The 22,685-nt window shown below is 36.3% G+C and overlaps 2 protein-coding genes across 2 annotated transcripts in view; both read right to left on the bottom strand.

The window, feature by feature from the left end:
• Positions 1–22,685, bottom strand: part of LOC128158262 (leucine-rich repeat and IQ domain-containing protein 1-like) — a 152,174-nt gene that overhangs the window by 122,079 nt on the left and 7,410 nt on the right. The window lies entirely within an intron of this gene.
• Positions 12,388–21,643, bottom strand: LOC128158279 (insulin-like growth factor-binding protein complex acid labile subunit). The gene is made up of 4 exons (XM_052821043.1): positions 21,010–21,643; positions 14,048–15,870; positions 13,811–13,926; positions 12,388–13,693 (listed from the first exon to the last, which is right to left on the bottom strand). Exons 1-4 carry the CDS (start codon positions 21,320–21,322, stop codon positions 12,943–12,945), a joined length of 3,003 nt encoding a protein of 1,000 aa, XP_052677003.1. The 5' UTR covers positions 21,323–21,643; the 3' UTR covers positions 12,388–12,942.

Genomic DNA, 22,685 nt, shown 5'->3' with positions numbered 1-22,685 from the left:
ACGTTATTTACTCTTAAAACCTATGTTCAAGCCCGATCTACCGAGATTGGACACGTATATTTATTTTACAGCTCTAATTGGTTAAGTCCTCACAATATATCGACAATCTGTCAGCGAGGTCTGACTCATCCACGACTTGTGAATGAAAACTTACCTGCAAGATAAAACTGACTGTTATGATGAATTTTTATTGTGATAAATAGCTATCTTATTTTATATGCTAAATACATCATTTCATTTTGATTTACCCTAATGCGATTTATCATTGGTCTATATATCTCCCCTTTCTCGGAGTGGTCTCATAAATAATACCTTTGTCCAGGTGTAGAATTATCGCCGGCTCTATTGATAGGAGGCTCCTTTGTAGTTATTATGCAGAGCTGAGACCCTGAAAAGACAAGAGATCGACGTAATCTGCTTGTGCATCGTCTTATTATATATGTGCATAAAACTTTATCAGCAATGCACTCACCCGACAGTGAGTCACCTTGTCTAACTCCTTCTATTGTAGCGTTATTAATTTTATGAATAACGACAGAACGCTGAATGCATTATTAAATAACAAAACTCTTCAAATCTCTTCGAATCTTTGCATAAAGCGCGACGTTTACTTGAAAAATTGTATAATCAGAATTGACAACGACATTAAATGCGACATTTATCTGAATAAAAAGGGATCTGAATTGATAAGCATACATGAATGAGTCAACATGGTGGTATAAGACCGTGCTCCACTTAGATCGCAAAAAATAGCCCATGCTCTGACTGCCCTTCTTGCACCTATATCCGGTTTAGCGCCACCTATGTATATAAAACATTATACATACATAAATGCATCAAGGTCCTCATATGCTAAGGACAAAAGGTCGCCCAACTTGCAATTATATTCGTCATGACTGTCTTAAACTAAAAAATAAATTGATTTGCTTTGCATATCTATAAACTGTGGCATCAGATTTATAACTTTTTATGCTATGAATATCCAAACAGGAGAGAATATGAATTATGCACGAACGGTGTCTTCTGTTCAATTCTTCAGTCAAAGTCATATTGCATATTCAGAAACTGTTCATTAAAAATACAATTTTAATTTTTGATTCAATGTTTTGATCACTGTCACCAGACGGAACCGAAAACCCTTTAAAGATCGTAAATTCCCAAACTCATTTTTACACAATTTTTTGCTTCTGATAGTTTATGATTCAAATTTACATTTTTGTCTTTTAATCAAAGTGTGCCCTTTTAAGTATTATAAATATAATATAGATTAAAGGAATTCAATCGCATTGTAAACAGAATAAGTTATACAAGCATTATCTTCTGGATTTTTTTAACCTAGATTTGTCTGACCTGTACAAACAGACCAGTTCTATCCTGGCGTGATGGGTTTCAAAACGTTTATTCACAAAAAACAAAACAAAAACAAAAACAAAAAAACAACAATATTTATATTTTGAAGACTAGCATTGACAAAAGCAGTGGCAGAGACCCGGGTTTTCTTAAAAGGATATTGTAATTAGTCTTTAGAATAAAAACTTCAATATGTATGTTCTTTTTATTTATAACAACCAAATAACATGCAAATCTAATGCATCTTTCTAATCTATTCTTGTAGGACAATGTATTTAAATTAAGTATTTGTCATATAACTGTTTATATTTAAATTCACGATGTACTTTTTAATTGAAACGTAAATCTATGTCAAAGTTTCACATCTAAGTAAATAACGCTAATTATTATGTCCAACTACACTTTGTCTGGGCCAAGTTAGAGGAGTGTTGAAGTCAAGATGGTCCTCTTGTTTACAAAGTACAACCCATCACCTGTAAATTTATCAACAAATCAGGTTAAACCTACTTAATACCTGTTATCTATGAAACTCACGGCACAAAACCCATACTATCTAAGTCATTTAAATTAAAGGTAATTATACATCTGTCGATATAGGTAACACTAATGATAGAATGGTGACCCAGGCAGGCAATATAGCGATCAATTACCGTATATTGTAAGATTCAATGCCTCCTACATTCAAAAACAGGTGTTAATTGTTTGTGTAAGAGATAACCAGCACCGTAGCCTGCCGTGCGGTAAAGTACAGGGAGCTATGTTAGATACTAGGAAACTTCTGAGCCAACTCAAATCTTGATTGAAGTCGGAATAAAGGAAAATGCTATTTAGTACATGTTCACAAAGATACAACTATGTTGTTAAGTTAATTAATGACAAATGCATGTGTTCATACGCATTTCGGTGTAAATACTTGATGCTTAGAGTTACATGCACGAATTGACCGGGCCTAAATGCACAGGGGACGAGTTCGCTATAATTTAACTCAACTAAACCGGGAATTGAAGTAATATCTCGTGCTTATATTTAGCGACACGGTTTGTGTTTTTATTATGTTCGAGTATATGTATGTAAATAAATGAAACATACAAACAAACAAAAGTAGAAAATCCCCACCATAGTTTTAAAAAATCGTTAAATTTAAGATTAAGATGAATACCTTTCCTCAAAACAAAACAGCAGTTAATTCTTACATTGTTTTGGAAGCCTCTCATATTTAGGATGCCTGGCATTTGCTAAGTTTAAAGAGATCAATAATCGAACAAGGCTAGTTGACATAAATTTGCATAGTTTTATGATGAATAGGGTAAAACAGTTTATAAAAATGTCTTACAATCCATTAGAAATATGATTGAAAACAATACCAGGTGGTTGTTACAGTCTGATCTGCATTGAAAATGCAGAAAGTTGTCGAAAAGGAAAGTGTCGGAGTTTCTTGAAATGCGACATATTATGAATAAATGTATTATGTACCGGTATACAAAAATGTCCAAATATATGAAGTTCTTTATTCTTCTGAGATCCTTGTCTCCATTCAAAGTACATCGGAGATAGAATGTTAAAGCTGCTTGGTCCGATTTTTTGTTATTACAGTATCAAATATTTTTTTCATACAAGCCGTTTGTCTTATAAAGTTATGGACTTTCTCCTATTTACACCAGCAGGATAGGTCTCCTTTCAAAGTAACAAATATTCAAAGTAAATAAAAATAATTTCTCTTTGGGCAAACGAAAAAACAAACCAAAATGCATCATGGGATGTTTAGAAAAGGGAACCGCTTGGTTTCGTCCCCCAAATGATTGGAGTTATACAACCCACATGCTATGCATCGATTGTAAACAAAGCAAACCTTAGAATTATTAGCAAACAAAACGTACACAGGTTTATTTGTAATTTCCCTGAACATTATCATGACGTTTATTTACAGCGATGTCAAAGCCGGAATACAGCCATACCCGTCTTGACGTCAGGGGTGAATTTTAGCATGAGGCAAAATAACCCGATACCCTTTTATGTCGTTTGTTTTGTTAACAAATTTTGTACAATTTTTTTCCCCTTGAAATTTGGCTTAATTGACTTGGAAAACTACTGCAATGTCTATTATTATACATATACTTAGCATAATTATCGTTTAAAAACGTGCACAAAATTTGATATAAAATCGGACCAAGCAGCTTTAAGTTACCACTCTTGTTTGAGGGGAAATTGCGTTTTTGACTAATACAAAAATTCAAATACAAACATTCTACTCACTTCGTCACTAAGTTAACCCTGATAATCAAATTTATATTAGGTTTACCATTATCTCCGTGTATCTACATCTATTTCCACAGATCTCTATATATAGAAATAAATGCGCACATCACACACACACACACACACACACACACACACACACAACATTTTTATTAACAAATCAATTACATATAAAACCTAATTTAAAACTCCAAGTAGACTTAAATGCGAAACTTCATAAACCTGATTAAACTCTCTCGCTTCACAGCCGCACGAAGAATTTCAAAAACAGAAAATTATAGCAGGCAGTCAAACGAAAATGTCCCACAACATTTATTCTGATTTATGTGTTATGAATAAAGCTCAAAACATTTTAAAAATTATTCTTGTACACATCAATACAAATTTATATACGTATGATTTATTGAGAACTTAAACGAGTTATCGAGGAACAAATCCCGTTGATGAATTGGGAAAACGTCAAGCTTGTGGGCAAATTAATTTCAGCTTTTTGTAGACTCTTAAATTACTCATTTTGTGACGTCACGGAAAACTCCCTGGTTATGTTAAACGAATGTTCACACTTTTAAAGTTGAATAAACTTTTTTGGATTGTTATAAAAAGAGGCAAAATTGGAACAAATTGATTATTTCAATTTTTGGGGGGTCTTTATAGCGAATATCATTCATTGATTTAATACTAGGGCGTGCAATATTTTTAACGTATTTTCTTTATCAGATAGCTGGTGAGTTGAATGACAAGATTTGGAACATAAGTTAACTTTCCGAATCAGGATTATAAAAAAAATATCTGATTTGATTTGTTTATTTTTCACACAACATGTCGCGAATTTTTTTTTAAACATTAGTATGTTTAGTTTTTCCTATCGTTGACAGCGTAGCACTTTATTCCTATATAAATAACGATTTCTTACGTCCGACTGTTAGCTCGGTTATATTTCAATTGAAACCGTTTTATCTGCAGGTAGAGTATGTTTGATTCACGTTGCATAGGTAAGAATAAATAAAACACACCTTTGATTTATCAGGGCGGGTGTAAGGGGATCCTGACATACGATATAGTATATATTACAACATATTGTGTATTCTCTCTAAAGAAGTGTGCCAATGCCGGTGGGAAGACTTTCATGACGTCATGGTCCTGATTCATTCCCAGGACAACAGTAGCTACGATTGTGAATGAAACAGGAGGACCATGTGACTCACTTCAGGGAAAATGAATGAGTTTTCTGATAGGTCTTACCACTAATGACCCCCAGACGAACAGCGTCATTTGTGACTTTTAATGCCTTTTTTTTACTCTTTTAAATCGTATAGGAATAATTTATTACCAGTAACAAGCCTTGGATAAAAACTGCGTCTGTTGAAGTGTCAGCACTTGGTTAACACTGTGTACCAGGTGTAGTGTTGTCGTGTAGGGACAATGGACTCCTTGAAGACGCTGATTATTCTCCTGTTCATGAACTGAAAGAGACAAAGCTTTATTGCTGAAACAAATGCAAACGTAGGATTTTGATTGAAGTAAAAATTATATCATTTAAAAACAATTGACACCCTAGCCTTTGAAGTAAAAGTGTACTACGATTTATTATAATTTTCAGTGTAATGTTAATCATCACTATGTTTCACGAACCAAATATTTATATTCTGATCTGATGTACATGTACATGCGCACTCTGAGTGAAAATCATCACCGATAGCCATTAATGTGTATCCTTACCGAATTATTTCAAATCTCATATATTTACACGACCACTATATATTTCGTCAATTATGCAGCATGTACAAACCAAACATGGTCCGTGTTTTTGATAGAGTTACCCAGGCCATAGTCGTAGGCGAGATCTCTTTGAGTCTTGGAGAAAACTTGGGCTCTGACATCAGTTGTATGACCCATGTTGTCCTGTGATCTTTCCTTGCATCTGTTGACATATATCATGAACAATATTTTTAGATTTTACTTTGTCACCTGAATTATATAGTAAGACATAAAGCAACCTTTTGCAATGCTCTTAATATCAAGGCCTATATTTATTTTGATATTCTTAGTTCCAGTGATGCTATTTTTATATTGCGAAAATTCAAACATTCAAATTTTTCTGACCAATTTGTAAATGTTTTGTTGAGTCAGACATACTCTTTATAGAAGCAGAACATGATCCTTGAGGCTTAGGTGTTACAAAACAACATTATCCTGGTTGTAATACACGCATTTCATTATGTTCACTTCAAAAAAAAAAACATTTTTAAAAGATTTTTTACAAACGGCTCAAATTTTGTTCTATGTCATTACCAGTCGATTGAGATTAAATAAAGGGCACCAGGCGCAGATCCATTTTGCTAAATAAAAAGGGGGAGGTGTGTCCAAGAGATTATTGAATTGTACTCTCTCTCTCTCTCTCTCTCTCTCTCTCTCTCTCTCTCTCTCTCTCTCTCTCTCTCTCTCTCTCTCTCTGGGCACTAGGATGTCGAGTTGACACATAATAATCAGAGACCCCTGTTACTGCCACACCGACGCTATCACAGACGGCTCAAGGTGTGAATCGTACCATGCCGAGGAACTCCGAGCTCAACTATAAATTCCAATTGTCACTTTTCTGTGTCTTTTATTTTCATATCAATGAATTTTATTGTTGGTTCCTTCATCTACATGAATGGAGACCACCTACGTCAAAATTAGAGCAAGTTATGTCCATTGCCTACGTGTGTGTACATCTCAATTTCTGTAGATCCAACTTGTCTAGTCTATTATTTCAGTTGCAGTCTATTATTTCAAACGAAAAAAGTTGTATTCATTTGATCCTGTGGACGCTTGCTATTTGCCATATTTGAAATATTTTTGTAGAAGATTTGGCTCAAACGTTGTTGCGTGATAGAAAACATTTGTACATGCATAGTGCTACGCCCTATTTTAATATATTTTTTTTGAATTCTTATATAATTTGTCCTTTTGGCCTTTTTATTGGTTATTAAAGAAATTTGATCATCTTTACGATACAAAAAAATAATCGAGATATGGGTACGTGTCAACAAGGCCGCGGATGTTAAATCTGATAATCCGGGTGATTTATTCCGAAATGGCTCTCAATAGCAGTTAGGTAAATTGAATCAATTCAGTTTAATTTGCAATTGACATTTGAAATACATATTATATATGACTGAAGTTTCAACAACTTGGGTAGATCGGGATCAATGTCCACAATTCAATACCGGGGAAGAATTGAAGGGTATACTGTCGGCAGTCATCCAAGTCAGTGATCAAAGGCAGCAAAGAGCCTTCTCTAAATAGACACAAAAAACAGCGGGAAATACTCGGGCAAGTTTTTTGTACACTTGTTTCATCGCCTAATGCTGTATGGAACCTTGGCTTTAATTTTAATACATTATTTGAAAAGAAAAATCTCAAAAAATATGTTTTTTGTCTTAAAATGTGGAAAAACTAATTATTGATACATATGAAAAGCTAATAAAAGTGCATAACGTATTACGAAAATATATTTTTTAAACAGAAATAAAAAAATATGTTTTATGTTCAAAAGTGAAATGCTTTTTGAATTTAAAAGCTGAGATTGACACACCCGTATTTGTTCTTTTGTGTTTCAAGAGAGTTTCACGCCTTTCTTTTTAAATGCTTTTAATTCTGGATTTAATAGACAGTGATGGAATATAACAATGAACACGTACAATTAAAATGTATGACTAACGTTGTTTATTATGTTTGAAATGCCACATAATAAAAATTTCGATTAACTGAATTTTGTTCTTTTCTGTTTTACTTAAAAGCATGATTAAAAATCAATTATTTTTTTTTTCAAGCATTAAATGAAATTGATAGTACTACAGAAATATAAGTACTCGCTATTTTTAAAGAAGAAAATATCACATTACGGAACTATTTGTTTTATGAGGTGTTGTCGGGGATTCGTAAAAACATCGTTGTTGAACCCTTATTAAATCAAACATATATACAAAGAAATACAATTTATATTCAAAGAATATCCTCAATTTTTTTAAACAAACCGGTGTACTCTAAATGATTTTTTTTAAATTAGTCACTTGTAAATATATAACAAAAAAACATCAGTGAGGGAAACATCAATATTCTATCGTTTATATCAAGTGCATGTTAAAATTGCATTAAAAAACCAATCAAAAATTAAAACAAACCTTAACAGCAAGGTAGAGTATAACCTTGGTTACCCTAGTGCTTCTCAGTCTAATCGTCCGGATCGGTGAAGCATCTGGATACCTGAGATGTGTCTGTTGTTGTCATAAATGATATGTATTTGTTTATAACGAATGCTGATATAAATTCATTTGCCTTTCACACCAAATAGCAACAAACTAGAAAAGTCCGTTGAAACCCACTTTCTTAAAAACACTTATAAACCATTAAAGTATTTTATATATTAATATTTAAACCAATACAGCTGATTTTAGACAGCAAAACAGCACACAAAAAACAAACAACAAACAAAAACACACAACCTCCTCCCCCCCCCCCCCCCCGAAATAAAACAAAAAAAACCCCAAAAAAACCCAAATTTGATTTTACGAAGTTTTTGAAAGAAAATCGTTAACAACATTTTGCATATATAGAACAACATTTCATTGGGGGAAACGGGCGCATTGAAACTCACTGAAAGTGATGATCTGTATATTTCTTACTCGATTTCTTAAAGCACTTGAAAAATAAATTTGAAGATACATTATTCAACTTTATTCAGCAGTGCAAATGGATTTAACATCTCTACTATCTTTATTTCGAAAGATTCATAAGAATATGCATAAAATATTTGTATTTCTTTACATTATCGTATTAAAATGTATGAAGAAAGACGTCACTTAATTCCGATAAACTTGATAATCTTAGTGAAATCTCTGTTTAAGTCATTAAAGAGGTTAAGTGTGACAAGCCCCCGGACGTAGCAGCTTCCATTGACGTCGCACTTGGATTGAGAGGAATATGTAAATATCGGTTACATACTCGATTCACGCTCCAGCGTCGGGTATACGATACCTGTTATCTACTGAGAGACTGCACTGTTCTCGGGAGTCACCCACTGCATTAACATAAAATGGGTGACAAATCCGTAAAAGTACAAAATAATTCAAGGCGTGTGAAAATTAAGGAAATAGACCACGGTTAATGGGTGAGGATCCCGATTGAGGGCCCAATTCAGAAAGAATGGGGCACAAGAACCCTAAAGTATCCATATCAATGAAGGCATATCAATGCATTGGAATAAAAGACAAATATTACGATCTTGCAAAGAAGCAATATAAAAGGTTACATTAGAGCAAATATTGACAATGTTTAATTAGAACCGCACTACTTTGAGATACCATTAACTCTTCAAGCTGTTTTATGTCGGTATAGACAGTAAATATTTTTATCGTATTCTCAAAGATTGGGGATTAAAAAAGAATTTCGCCAGACACTCAAAAATCTTCTCAGATTTATCAAATATTTAATTTTGGCGGCGGAAAGTACATTAGTAACAAAAGTTGAAATAATCAGGTATTACTTTTCGAACACCTTCAATGGGACCAACACCCAATCGATTATCTTTCTAAATGCCTTGTTTGAGGGCCTGGCACATGTGTTTGATTAGCCCTGATGTTTTCCGATCCTCTGTCAAGGATGGCTGTTTTATTAGCTTTAATTACTTTTTTAGTTTCCACTATAACAGGGGTGGAAATGACGCGCAAGGAGCCATATCAATTAGAGAAGTTCGCATTGCAAGGTTTTATGATGTTTAATTAGCGTTCTAGATTGCATATTCTAATGAAAATAGGCAGAGATTAATATACATTTGTCAGCCAAGGTTTAAATGTAATGGTGGCCCTTTAAGACGTATATGAAACATAAAAACACAGGCGATCGCTGCCCCAAAAAACCTGCTTATTGCATGCATACAGGTATACCTAATCTAAAGGCTTCTATCGCCGTAATTAATACACTATGCGAGCTCTTTCATTATACGTAGACTGAGAAGGAACCCTGCGATTCCTAGGAGTGGAGAGATAGAACCCCGTAAATCTAATTTTCCTGTAATTATGAAAACTTGGTGTTGAATATATTTATTGTTGTCATCGTTCCATGGAAGAAAAGGAAGCTTAATCAATATTTCCTGTTCTTTTCCTTTCTCCAGGAAGTAACGAAGAATAATGTTTGTGATCTATATCTTCAGCCAAAATATCAGTCAAAGATAAATAAATGAGAAGATCTTACAGAAGTTGTAAAATTATTCCAACAGTTTTTTTTCCTTAAGAACATTGTTCTTCAAAGTCGCTGATGTTAGAATCTGACTTCTTAAAAGAATGTTCACTCACAGAACTTCGTAAGAAATACTGCAACTTGGCAGATTTTTAAGATTTTTAAGACACTTAGATATATATGTATGGATATAACTATTCATATTCAAAATATGATAACTATTTAATAATATCAAAGTTTACAATTATTGATAAATAAAGTTTGAGTAAAAAATGGAGAAGTTCTGAGTTAGCATTCGAGACCCATCAAGCAGATTCTGAAACTGTTGGTCTTCAAAACTGTAGCTTTGTTCTAACGCTTGATGTCTAGGTAACTGTTCGGTGACGATTAAAAATATTAACATTTGAATCATTATTCTAACAGTTCAAAAACAAAACAGGCAACCACCTCAGAGACATGACATCAAAATAAATTACACAAGTTAGAAAGATTACTATTTCAACAAGTCAAACCGGTTTTTTTGGTTACTATCAGAATCGGTTGAATTTAGAGATGCTACATGTATTATACCGGCTGGAGGTGTTGCTATTCAAACAGTTCAAACCAGTTTAAAAGGTAACCGGTTGAAGAGGTAACTATTACTAAATATTAGAAATACACCACACATCGGTTAAAACGGTTACAATTCCCATATGTCAAACTAGGTAAGAAGTCCAACAAATATGTTAAATTGATGGAGACGTCACTATTTATAAAACGTCAAACCGGAAAAAGAGGAGATAACCTATAGAAAAGTAAAATTATCTGATCATAAAGGTTTCAATTCAATATCACATCGCGTATCGGAACATCGCGTATCGGAATATGATATCACGTATCGGAATATGATATCGCGTATCGGAATATGACATCGCGTATCGGAATATGACATCGCGTATCGGAATATGATATCGCGTATCGGAATATGACATCGCGTATCGGAATATGATATCGCGTATCGGAATATGACATCGCGTATCGGAATATGACATCGCGTATCGGCATAGTTGGCATAGGTCCTTACAAATGTTCTTATTGCGTGCGGTGATTTATGCAGTCCGAAAACACAAACCAAGTTTTGCTATTACTCTGGCATAATTCATAAAAATAGTTTGTCTTTTAGTTATACTACTTGCTCCCGTTCTCAAGTATAGTTTAATTTGTTTGTTTCACACCATATTTTGTTTTAATGATACTGAATTTACCTAAAAAGTGAAAGGTATTCTGTCATATGAATATGCGGTGCCCGATGTTGGGACTCCCAACACGTAGACCACCAGAACCCCGCCTCGGGACGCCCTTCACAGGGCTATAAATACTTCACCGTGTCTCTAGGAAGCTCACGAATAGCTGGTCACGTGGTGTCGTGTGGTGTCGCGAGACGTATAATTTACGGTATGTTATTGAAATCGGTCGATGTTCGAAAATCATAAATTTTCAATGAGTATTCATCGTTCAAATCAAATGTCAATCAACTTTTTTTTAAATTTACCTTTTTTTGCATTAAACCGATTAGACATCAAAGTGTTTGTACATATGTAATTTTTAAAAAAAATCTATATCGTAAATATGTAACCCTTAAACTTCTGGTTAAGCATTGAAAGTTTTAAGCTTGCCATTTCAGATATGAATTAGACATTTTTTCTCTAAAAAGAACCTTCCAAACAAAATTAGATTTGCTTGATCATTTACATGACCGAGCCTTAATTCAAATCAGATAACAACATTCATGCTATATATCGCTGTTTGAGACGATGACAATTCTACGGTGATCGAATGGAAAGTGCCTGGGTATCCACAAGAACGGACCAGTGTCAAAAACTAAACAGTATTAAAATTATTACTTATTCATTTAGTATTTGTTCCTGGTTCCACGTCCAAACTCTCTGCCTTCCAATCATTCAAAATGCGCACACACGTATGAAAAGTTGTTTTTGGTTTAGTCAAAACCGGAAGTAGAGGAAGAAAACAAAATGAAAGCATGACAGATAATCGGACGTTTAATGGTGGATCATATATTTTTTTTAGCTTAATAGTTAATTTTAGCAAGAGTCATGATCGGTATTATGACAAACCGCTTAATACCATTATTTTTCCTGACAAAATAGGCTGCCATGACATCAAAATTGAAACGTATTTTGTGTTGCGTGTTTTCATGATAGAATAAATGATGTAGTAAATCTAACTTAAAGTTATTTCTTCATCATATTACCTATTATACTCAACTAATTTTCACTATATATTAAATTCGCGGAACTTTTATTTCATCGAATATAGCAAAAATTTACTCCGTATTTAATTCGCAACAAACTTCAAAGGGTCGTGTTTTTACCTTTAGCTATTTTAGGCAGTAGTGCCAATTTATCGGAACAGAAAAAAAACTTCTTTTATTTAAATAGCTTCCATTTCTCAAAAAAAAAATCTAATTACTTTTAACATTTCCCTCATAAATAAACGTTGATGTTATGAATTTTCTCTTTTTTCTTCAAATCTTTCGATATTTTATCATAAACAAGACCAGGATGAAAAGCTCAACAATTTTTATTAACAAAATATAAAAATGTCAAAGATCTGAACATTCTGATATTTGTAAAAAAAAAATAATAAAAAATAATGACTCGATTTTTCAGGATGATAACAGATACAACATTCAACTTTAATGAAGTCTTAAATTAATACAGAGTGTGAGTGTAATGACTATTTACAATGCGCCTCTCGGCCATTCAAGCTGATGAGAGAATAAGTTTCATGATAATATGAAATCTTTCATAGGCACATATTGACCATGAACTATATACTTTGATGCACAACATCAAAATTCAAATAAATTAAGAATAAACAACCAACTGACTAAGACAAAATGCCATATGGTGATATACTAACAACATGTAACTGAGACAAAATAAAAATACACCCATGAAGTGTAATTTTAAATCGCATTGGAAAATGATGTGAAATGCGTATAAACGTCATGACATAAAAACGTGAATCAAATAATGAATGGAGCAACTGATTGGTGATATGACGGATTTCTTGCAATAAGGTAGAGGAAATGACGTCGTGTATGACGTCACTGCCCTAGTGCTCTTCCATTGGCTGCAGCTCCATTATCATGTCTTCTATGGATGGCAGCTGTAGATGTTCACAGGTTGCACCTCTCCTGTTTATTGTACATTTTGAGTCAAATTCTTTCATAACTGTCCCTATCCAATCTGACACTGACCAAATAGGAATGAAAGCGTATTCAAATAAGTTAGAGGTCTTCATGTAGACCCCAAGACCAGCCATCCGGGAATCTCCGGGTCGTCCCAGGTATAGCGGGGACCCATCAATAAGCAGACTTTCATTTTTCTTTTGCTTTCCAGCTTTTACTTTGGAGCAGATAAACTTTTCGCTGACACACGCTCGGGAGAGACGGCCCTTCTTAGGCTTTAGTTTGGCATAGCGACGCTTTGTGCTGAGCCGTGTAGTAAACGACACTTTCCGTACGATCTTGGAGACAGATTCAAACTGGTTTTGGGTTAAAAAGCAAGGATAATCGACGTCCTTTGTCTTTTTCCCGCCGACGTATCGAATCAGCGCTACGTTGTACTGATGCATCTTCATGGGGACCAGTGGGTGGTACAGGGTTCGAATGACACGGACAGGTTTCTTGCTGCGGCCGATCCTGACACTGAAGCCGGAGTTGACCGTCGCCTGTGCCACACCCTCTAGCGCTGACCCGACCGTCAGGATCCAGCCGTCGGCAATCACAATACCGTTAGCGATGGGCTGCAGGTTGTTGTCCAATATTGTAGCATGTCGCTTAATAGACAGTTTATTTCCAAGTCTGAAAAGATCAACAAAAGTCAATGAAGAAATGTGATTTTGTTTTGGATTAGCACGCCATATTGATGTGACACTTAAAACATAATTATTATACTTATAGAACTTTGCACGTGCGTACCTTGGCGACAGCGAGGACTGTTGTTGAAGTGTCATGGCGTCGCACGTCAGCGTGGACTGTGGCTGCTGGTGATTGCTCTCTGTGCATTCCAAGTCACTGTCCACAAGATGCTTTAACTGCAAAATCAAAATATACTTCTTATATCAAAATAGTAAGGTTTAAAATTTAATATTGGGTTCTTTTTTCATTTTTTTTTTTGCGTTTTCTTGTTTTTAATTTTGTGAGTTCTGTATTTACCTTACGGCCGTGAAGTCGATCCGGGCTTTTGCAGATAATGTCCTCAAACTTGTCCACGTGTACAACAGTGCTGAGGGCGGGGTCGATTAGCCACCTCAGCTTACAGTCACAGTCCATAGCATTCCCCGTCATGTCCACAAAAGCAGACTGGGCGAGGATCTTCTTCAGGCCCGCGGGCACCGTTTTAAGGTTGTTATCAGCAATGGAGAGTTCCTTGAGGCTCAGTTTAACGGTGTCAGGAAGATCTACCCAGAACAAGTAATTGGAGGACAGATCGACGCTGGACAATTGGGGGAGGTTGGTTATCCACGTGAAGTTGAAGTTAAGAAGTTTGTTGCCCTTCATATTAAGGAGGGCCAAGTGACGCAGGTGCCCCAGGGCGTTGGAAGACATATCGTGGATGTTGTTAAAAGCGACGTTAAGATCTTTAAGGTCGGTGAGGCCACTGAAAGCATTGGGGGGCACTGATTGGAACTTGTTAGTGGACAAATCGAGTTCCTGTAACCGCACGAGGTTAGAAAACAACCCATTATTGATATTTTTCAATTTGTTGTTGCTTAACGTGAGTTTTCTTAAGTTGCTAAGGCTAGCGAATGCCATGCTGTGCACTCGTCTTAATTTATTATTTCCCATGTCAAGAGACTTTAATTGAGGAAGGCCCTTGAAAATCTCCGCTCCTATCTTTCGTAAATCGTTGCCTTGGAGATCAAGGACGGACACCTTTGAGGACCGGAAGTCACTGCTAGTCTTGAATGCTTCCCCTTCGATTTCGCTGATGAAGTTGTATTCTAAATTTATATCCTTAAGTTCAGTCATCCCTAAGACGAAGTCACTCTCAATTTTTCTAAGCTTGTTGTGTGACAAGTCAAGTTCTTGTAGAAAACGGAGTTTGTGAAAAGCACCGTATTCAATAGTTTCAATTAGATTTCGGGAAATGTCTAACGTTTTCAGAGATTTGACGTAGTGGAAGGTATCGTTCTTAATGGTCTGTAGTTTGTTTCCGCCGAGGTACAATTCCTCTAACCTTTCCAGCTCGAAAAATGACATCTTTGGAATATCCGTTATATCATTCGTGGCCAAATCAAGAATTTTTAAGTTTTGTAAACTTTCAAATGCATTATCTTTTAGTTCGTTAATATGATTAGCAGAGAGCAGTAATTCTTCTAAATTGACGAGGTTTGAAAAGGTTTGAGACTCGATTGACTTAATGACGTTTCCTCGAACCGAGAGGCTCCGAAGGTTCGTTAGTTTATCGAACCACGTGGCGCGGATTTTCCAAAGACGATTTCCGTTAAGTAGCAGTTCTTTGATTTCGGTGTTTGTGCTGAATACGTCATCAAAAAGGTCCGTGATGTTGTTCCTGGACAGATCCAAAATCTCCAATTTTATTAGAGGCGCAAAAAGGTTTCTTTGAATATAACGAATTTTGTTACCATTCAAATTCAGGACTCTCAGCTCTTGTAAATTGTCGAATACGGTACTTGGTAGAAATCTGAACATATTATCGGACAACTGGAGCTGCTTTAGTGACGTAAGCCCGGTAAAGACAGCCGCCGATAGATGGCGCACGTTATTGTTTGGAAAACTTAGAACCTCCAGCGAACGGAGGTGTTGGAAGGTGTAGGGGTACAGGATGCCCACGTTGTTTCCGGACATCGTCAGTTCTTTCATGTCCGTGTTCTCGAGGAAGGAGTTGGTCTCGATGTAACGGATCTGGGTATCGGATATAAGCGGAACTCGCTGGATGTCACCCCTGGGCTGGTCTGCCACCGTTTCCGGTACACCTGTACTGCTGTCGCCGTAGATAGTTAGCTTGGTGATGTCTGGAAAAGAGAGAGAGAAAAAAGATTAATATTAACGAGTACATCTAGACCAATGATAATTCAACACTTGCATTCTCTGCTTTACATCTCATTCTCTTTTAAATAATGAGATTTATCTACCGTTTTGAAATTCAAAACCAAAAAGTTTCTTTTAAATGCATTGTACTCGTATTATGTCTGGTCATGCATGTGCGATGTAATCATTTTACTGCAATTTAATAAAGTTTTATGGCAATCTGATTGTGCTTGCATTTCTTTGTATAATTACAACATTTATCAAGAAAATAAAAGCGCAGATCTTGGGCCACCTCGTCAAGAATGGTTAAGTGTAAAGGGGGTCGTCTGCGCGCTAAAGTACGGCAACCGCAAAGTATAAAGTTATGTAAGGGGGCAGGGTTCACGGTTTGTTTAGAAACATAAAGGTGTGAGACATGGAAGGAACCCATTACCGTCTACCGGCAATCAGGCAACATCGAGGGATACTACATCACGGCGGAAGAAATCTTATCATCGGGATCGGCATGCTAACTTTGCATTGACCAGGATGTCCCCAAATTATTTTTTTTCCGCTATGATTTTGTATCTTTTGTGAAAAAGTAGATTCATTGTATTCAGTGAACAATTTAGTTTCTTGTTTTCAAAAAATATTCTCGTTAATTTTGTTTCGCTTTATTTGCAAATGCATTATAATGAGATTTATTAAATTGAAATTAAGTTAAGAACCGCACGAAGACCTGGCGGTCACTTACAAAGCTGTTCCTTTCAGAATTTATTGGAGGCCATGCCAGTTTCCGACGGGTCGTGGAGGCGATTAAAGAAGAATAAGATATACGCACTTTTGACTCAATCGGGCTCATTCTTCGACCCATTTCTATAAAATTCAATGGAAAATAGACCTATCCTTAGAACAACGGCTTATAAAGGTCTAATCCGTAGATTAGTCGGGAGCAGTACCATTATGTTATTAATTCTAACAGCGCATTCGGTTGCATATGTCCGAGTTCGTGCAAAATGCTTTTATTGAAATGTCTCGCCTTTGAAGGGATTACGGTCTGTCTTCCTCAGATTGCAGATAGCTGCCCAACTTAGTCGGGCGCGGTACCTCTTTGCTTTGTCTTATTGGAAAGGTCGACCTAGGAAAAAAACTCGCAATGGCGACGATATTGTAAACTTACTTTGGGTTTTATCACTGGCTTGTAATTAAGCATTTTCTTTTTACATAGCAGAAAACGTTATATACTTATCCCATTGATAAGTTTGGGTGCGTAGTGCCACCAAGGTAAATTCATTCATAAATTTCTATTTGGGTCCCCTTTTTTTCTAGTGTATATTTTAAAGGTTTTTTTTTTATCTTTTGGTGTCTTTATTGATTTTTTTAACCGTGACCTAGATTTAATTTAAAACCTGTTTCCGAAGAATATATATTGACAGAGAACACATGCTTATAAATTAAAGTTTAAAAGATTATTCTACACCCGGCCAAACCCTTGTTGATTCAAATCTCGGTGTTTGCTCTCTCTCATACACGTACAGGTAAATGCTTACCTGTGTACGAGACACCTGCCATCATTTTTCTCAATGAATGACTTTTTTACGGTATTCATACATATGCAACCTTAGCTTCTATCGAATGGATTTAAAAGAGGATTAACTGCATTTGCATAAAAATATATCTACGATATCCAATATTCTCTTCAACGAACGCAAACATTTACACGGACTAGCTTATGAAAACATAAGACATATCTCATTTAACACAGGTAGCATAGATGACATCAATGAGGTTTTTTCCGAAATACCCAGGTGTTATCCCATAGACTCGGCGTGGCCATTAGCTAAAGAGTTGACCCTCGCGTCAACTCTGGACTATCATCTGTTTGTCTTTGAGCTTGTTCGGTTTGGATTTCTGGATACACAGGGTACTCCAGCGACTCACATCAAAGGTGTAGGTGAACACAGGTAAACACGTATGCTTGACCACGGCAGAATGACCATTGTAGACAGATACTCAGCAAATTGACTTAAAATCTAAGTCAGTCAAGCAGCGGATATCATGTTAGGAACAACAGCAATTAACGGGGCTCGATATCTACATTGGTGAGATTGTCGGTACTGGAAACAGAATGCTGGGGCTGGATTTCTGGGGCTCCGACCCACGCCCACCCACCCTACCACAAATACACGGGTTACATATCCCCTCTGCTCCCTCCGCGAACTCTCGGTTATTAGAGGTCACTGCTGGGCGGGTGTCATTTTAAATGCACGTATAATTTTGTCTTTTTTCGGTTAATGCGATTTATTTTCATCCCCTTTCTTCCTGAGGTTGATCCGTGAAAGAAAGAGTCGAAATATTGACACAGGGGTATTGAGGAACCGGTAAATGTATTTACTAGACGTTGCTTTGAACATACCAAGTTTATTTAAATGCTTTAAAAAGATTTTTCGATTTACTGATTTGATTTGAAAAGAAAACAGATGTAGAAATGGAATTGACTTTTTAAAACGGATTTTTTCCCAAATAATAGGACCTGCATTTTCTAAATTTGCTTAATGGACCACTTTGCCTCGTTCAACAGGTGGGGATCATTAGATCGGAGAAATCCAAAAAATAAAAACAGCAAGAGTGAAATAATGTTTCTTTTTAATCATTTTCAACACATCTTCGTTTAAAGATCTTAATTGTAGGTAAATCCTTTAAGGATGGGGAATTACACAGGTGTAATAATTAATCAAGTCGATGTGCGCTTACTTCCCTGAATTTATTAAAACCATACGAATTTTGGCATACTCTAAAACCTGGCCTGGCCTGGCCCCATTGGCCTGGCCTCAAAGTTGGCCTGGCCTCACTTTAGGCCTCAAAATTGGCCTGGCCCCAAATTTTGGCCTGGCCTCAAATTTTTGGCCTGGCCTCAAGTTTGGCCTCTTCAAAAATTTTTGGCCTCTTATTTTAAAATTTTTCTTTTTCTTATTTTTTTAGACTTACATTGAATTTTTATTGATTTAATTTAAAATTGTAAATTTAATGCTTTTTTAATATTTAAGGAATAATCATATGAAAAAATATGACCATTGTTCAAGTTTAATTAATTTAATCCATGTCTAAACACACAAAAAATACCTTTGACATGCATGTACAGCATTGCTCTTACTATTGTTAAAGAATAGATGATGTCAATACAAAAGCGATTAACTATAAAACTAAGAGTCGCCACCCCCCCCCCCCCCCCCAACCCATCTCCCATTTAAAAGAAGAGACTGACCTGAATGATATCCAAAATATTTGTAAACTGGTACAAACCATTAAATCGTTATCATTGTGTAATGCAGTTTGTTTGCATTACCTGTCAACACCGATCAAGCCCAAATTTCTCTCTCCAGCAGAAATTCGATATCAACCTTTTCTGTCGCTAATCTGCTACATTGGGGTCAGATTCATTGCCTCTCCTGTCATTTAACATTTCACGCAGTCTATTTAAATTAATGGCATTTGTGAACGACTGCAACATTGCATCCTCTGATAGCTTGACTCAGTGATGGTCATTTATCATCACCTCCTGATTAGAGTAGAGTTTAATGCATGTGTTGCTTGTATATTTATTAACAATTTATTAACAAATTAACAATTTTTATCCTATGCGGAATTGTCATTATCAAAGCAAAACATTTGTCACCTTTGTTGTTAGTTAGAACAAATTTTGGCCTCTTCCTTTATTTTTCTTGTCAAACAAATCGTTGGTAAAAGAGTTACATAGATATTGTCCGATCCTGAGAGCATTTTGATCGAAGTACATTGCATAATAATGCCATGGTTATACTATGACAGGGCAAAATCACATTCTTAATTTCTTTATTAAGAATTTAAAAAAGACTGAATAAAAATCTATTAGAGTGGATTACTCGACATACCTGTAGTCATAAATATGCATTGTTAGTACTATATTTTCAATTGTAACTATTATTTTTAAAAAACCATCACTATAAGACACTAAAGTCACCAAGTGGGATGTTTAATGTGCATTGAAAATAAATCAATAAAAGATCAATAAAATCATCAAATATATAAAGAAAATATAAAAATAATTTGAGGCCAAAAATTTTGGTAGAGGCCAAATTTGAGGCCAGGCCAATTTTTGAGGCCAGGCCAAATTTTGGGGCCAGGCCAATTTTGAGGCCAAAAGTGAGGCCAGGCCAACTTTGAGGCCAGGCCAGGCCAATGGGGCCAGGCCAGGCCAGGCCAGGTTTTAGAGTATGCCACGAATTTTAACTCCGTGCGATTTAACTTTATGGTGATTTTGTCTAGACAAGAGAAACCAGTAATGTTCTCCAATTTTGTAATTGAAAAAATTAATCATGCTTCCATGGTGTCAAAAAATCGATTACAGGAGGGATACAAATGTAAATTACATATTTAGTTTGAAATTTCGCGACGAGATTCCGCGAATGCGATGATAAAGGATTGGCCTGCATGCGCTAACATTGTCAACCAAAGCATCAGAGGCAGGTTGGGGATAATTGGAATATTGTGAAGATACCTACAGATTAGAAATCGCGCGACTTTAGGATCAGAAGATCCCCGTATCCCGGATCAACAGGTATGCCCCTTTCGGCCGGTGGGTAGCGCCAGAGCTCCGTGTACATTGAAATACAATTTGTGAACGGAAATCCAACGAGGATTAGCGCGACAGAAGACACCGACAGAGTTTAATTGATATTCAAATATTGAGTTGATATTAAACTGCAGATGCATGTCCCGCATTCTATCTACAGACGTGCATTCGCTCCGGTTACCATGACCCGTTTATATATATGCTTAACTTCATCAAAATTAATGTGCAAATCTGGGGGACATTGAATAATGGTTGATATAATAGTAGAGCTTCAAACGGGAACATTAGGTCAGAAACGTGTTTCTTAAATGTCCAAACATTTGCCAGTCGAAGGGCTTTCCACAAAAGCTTTTTTCATTGAAGATTAAAGTGTTTTTAAAGCGATTCTTAAATTTATAAAGCGCAAAGAGGCTGAGGGGAAACAATTGTGTGCGGTAATCCATCAACATCTACTTCACAGATTGTTAGCCACACTTAACATCAACTCAGCCCAGTACAATGACATTTATAAGCGACCATGTTTTCTTGTTACCTGTGGGTATGGGAGAGGGGAGGCGCCGCAGACCCTGGCACACCATGCTTCGTCCCTCGTCCGCGGGGGCATCACCCATCATTTCGGTCAGCTCTTTGAACCCCTTGGCGCCCCAGCGGCTTCCTCCTTCCACAGCGTCCAGCACATCCCGTGTCCCCCTTTGATGAAGGTTCATACACCGGCACTGCGAGGGGCAGGTGCCCCCTCCCTCGGTCTCCCTGTTATACCGTCGGGGGTACGTACTAAAACTGTGGGCAAAGTTACAAAATAAATCCAACAAAATCAAACAAGTAATTGTCACCATATAGCCCATGTTTGGTTACGTTGTGGTTATTTTCTATTAAATCTGTTAATCCTATGGTTGAGGCATTAAATAATTTTAGGTTGTTCCTCTTGCAGACTCAGTCCAATTGGTTCGTAGACTCCGCTAGTCCATGGTATATATATCCAACGTTTACGCGCATGTGGTTGACAATGGCCTTAAAAAACAAAATAAACCTTACTACGGATTTCATTCATCACAGGCAGAGCGCCAGTGAGCATTTGTTATGTTCCAGAAGTGTCGGCCCTCTTTTCGTTTGGCGGACTAATTGTAACGCGACTTGGCTCGAATTAAAAGACCTATAATGTCAATCAAAATCATCTACACGCTTGATTGCCTGTGCGTACGCATATACATTGATAAAACCGAGGAGTAGATTTTTACCTACATTCAGGAGAATTATACAGACCCGCTGTAGTGGTTAGCGCCGCTGATAAGAAATTCATAACGTTGTAGTACACGGCTTGCTCAGATACGATAAGGCGTTTTATGACACCAGATTGCGCCGAAACTCACTTACCCGGGTATACGGGCAAAATCAGATGGCGGCAAAAAGAGAACGGGGTACTAAATTCTCACTGATCTGTGTAGTGTATTCAAAAGCTTATCTCTCTCGGGGGTCTCGATCCTAATCGTGCTCATAACGTAATATTTATTTACAAATCGTAATCAAATTTACCCAGCCTTTGTCAGCTCTGTACATTGGAGCCAAGGTAAACTTATCTTATAATGGCTATTGGGTCAAGAGCCGACTTCAATTAATTGGGATATTGTGTCCTTGAAACCGTGTTTACTCTTTGACACCGAGAGAAAAAGAACAGAAGAATACATTTATTGAAACATTTGTTACACCACAGATATTAATTTACCGGCGCTCTAATCGTTAAAACGTCAAATATCGGAGCCACGCAAAAGAATATGTCTTAATGAACGCAGGCTTTCTTATATTTCGTCTGAGGAGGTAAAACAAACCATGCAATCGTTAATATATATTTCACAAAGACTGCATGTGCGCACATCTTGGGTCTAGATGCATTGTGTATATAGCAATATTCCAGCTGCTTCTCGCACCTGCGGTACCTATGTAAGCAAGTAACAAAAGCTATTTATTAGATGTATGTGTTTTTACATATTACATTTTACAATACAATACAGAGACAAGATAAATTCCCCGTCTGTTTCCAGACTCGCGTAGGACCCTTGCTGCTGATCTCGACATGTCCTCGGGAGACCCTCAGGGTTGAGTCAGAGAAAATTCAGGAAAAAATGAGATCGTGTTAGCCATACCTATCCGGATGCACACCTTGAATTAGATATCAGTTACTTTTATGAAAGAAAAGTCAGTTACAGTATA

This window comes from Crassostrea angulata, chromosome 1 (assembly GCF_025612915.1).
Source record: "Crassostrea angulata isolate pt1a10 chromosome 1, ASM2561291v2, whole genome shotgun sequence".
In the NCBI taxonomy this organism is placed as follows: domain Eukaryota; kingdom Metazoa; phylum Mollusca; class Bivalvia; order Ostreida; family Ostreidae; genus Magallana; species Magallana angulata.
The sequence above is the reverse complement of the archived record's forward strand: the minus strand, read 5'-3'. Positions and strand labels throughout refer to the sequence as shown.

What these genes read in the sequence shown, in the direction of transcription:
- LOC128158279 (XM_052821043.1), bottom strand. Translation starts at nt 21,322, where the DNA reads ATGGGCTATATGGTGACAATTACTTGTTTGATTTTGTTGGATTTATTT. An exon ending in CCCCTCTCCCATACCCACAG is followed by an intron (nt 15,871 to 21,009) that starts GTAACAAGAAAA and finishes TCTCTTTTCCAG; the next exon opens with ACATCACCAAGCTAACTATC. An exon ending in CAGTCCTCGCTGTCGCCAAG is followed by an intron (nt 13,694 to 13,810) that starts GTACGCACGTGC and finishes TGATCTTTTCAG; the next exon opens with ACTTGGAAATAAACTGTCTA.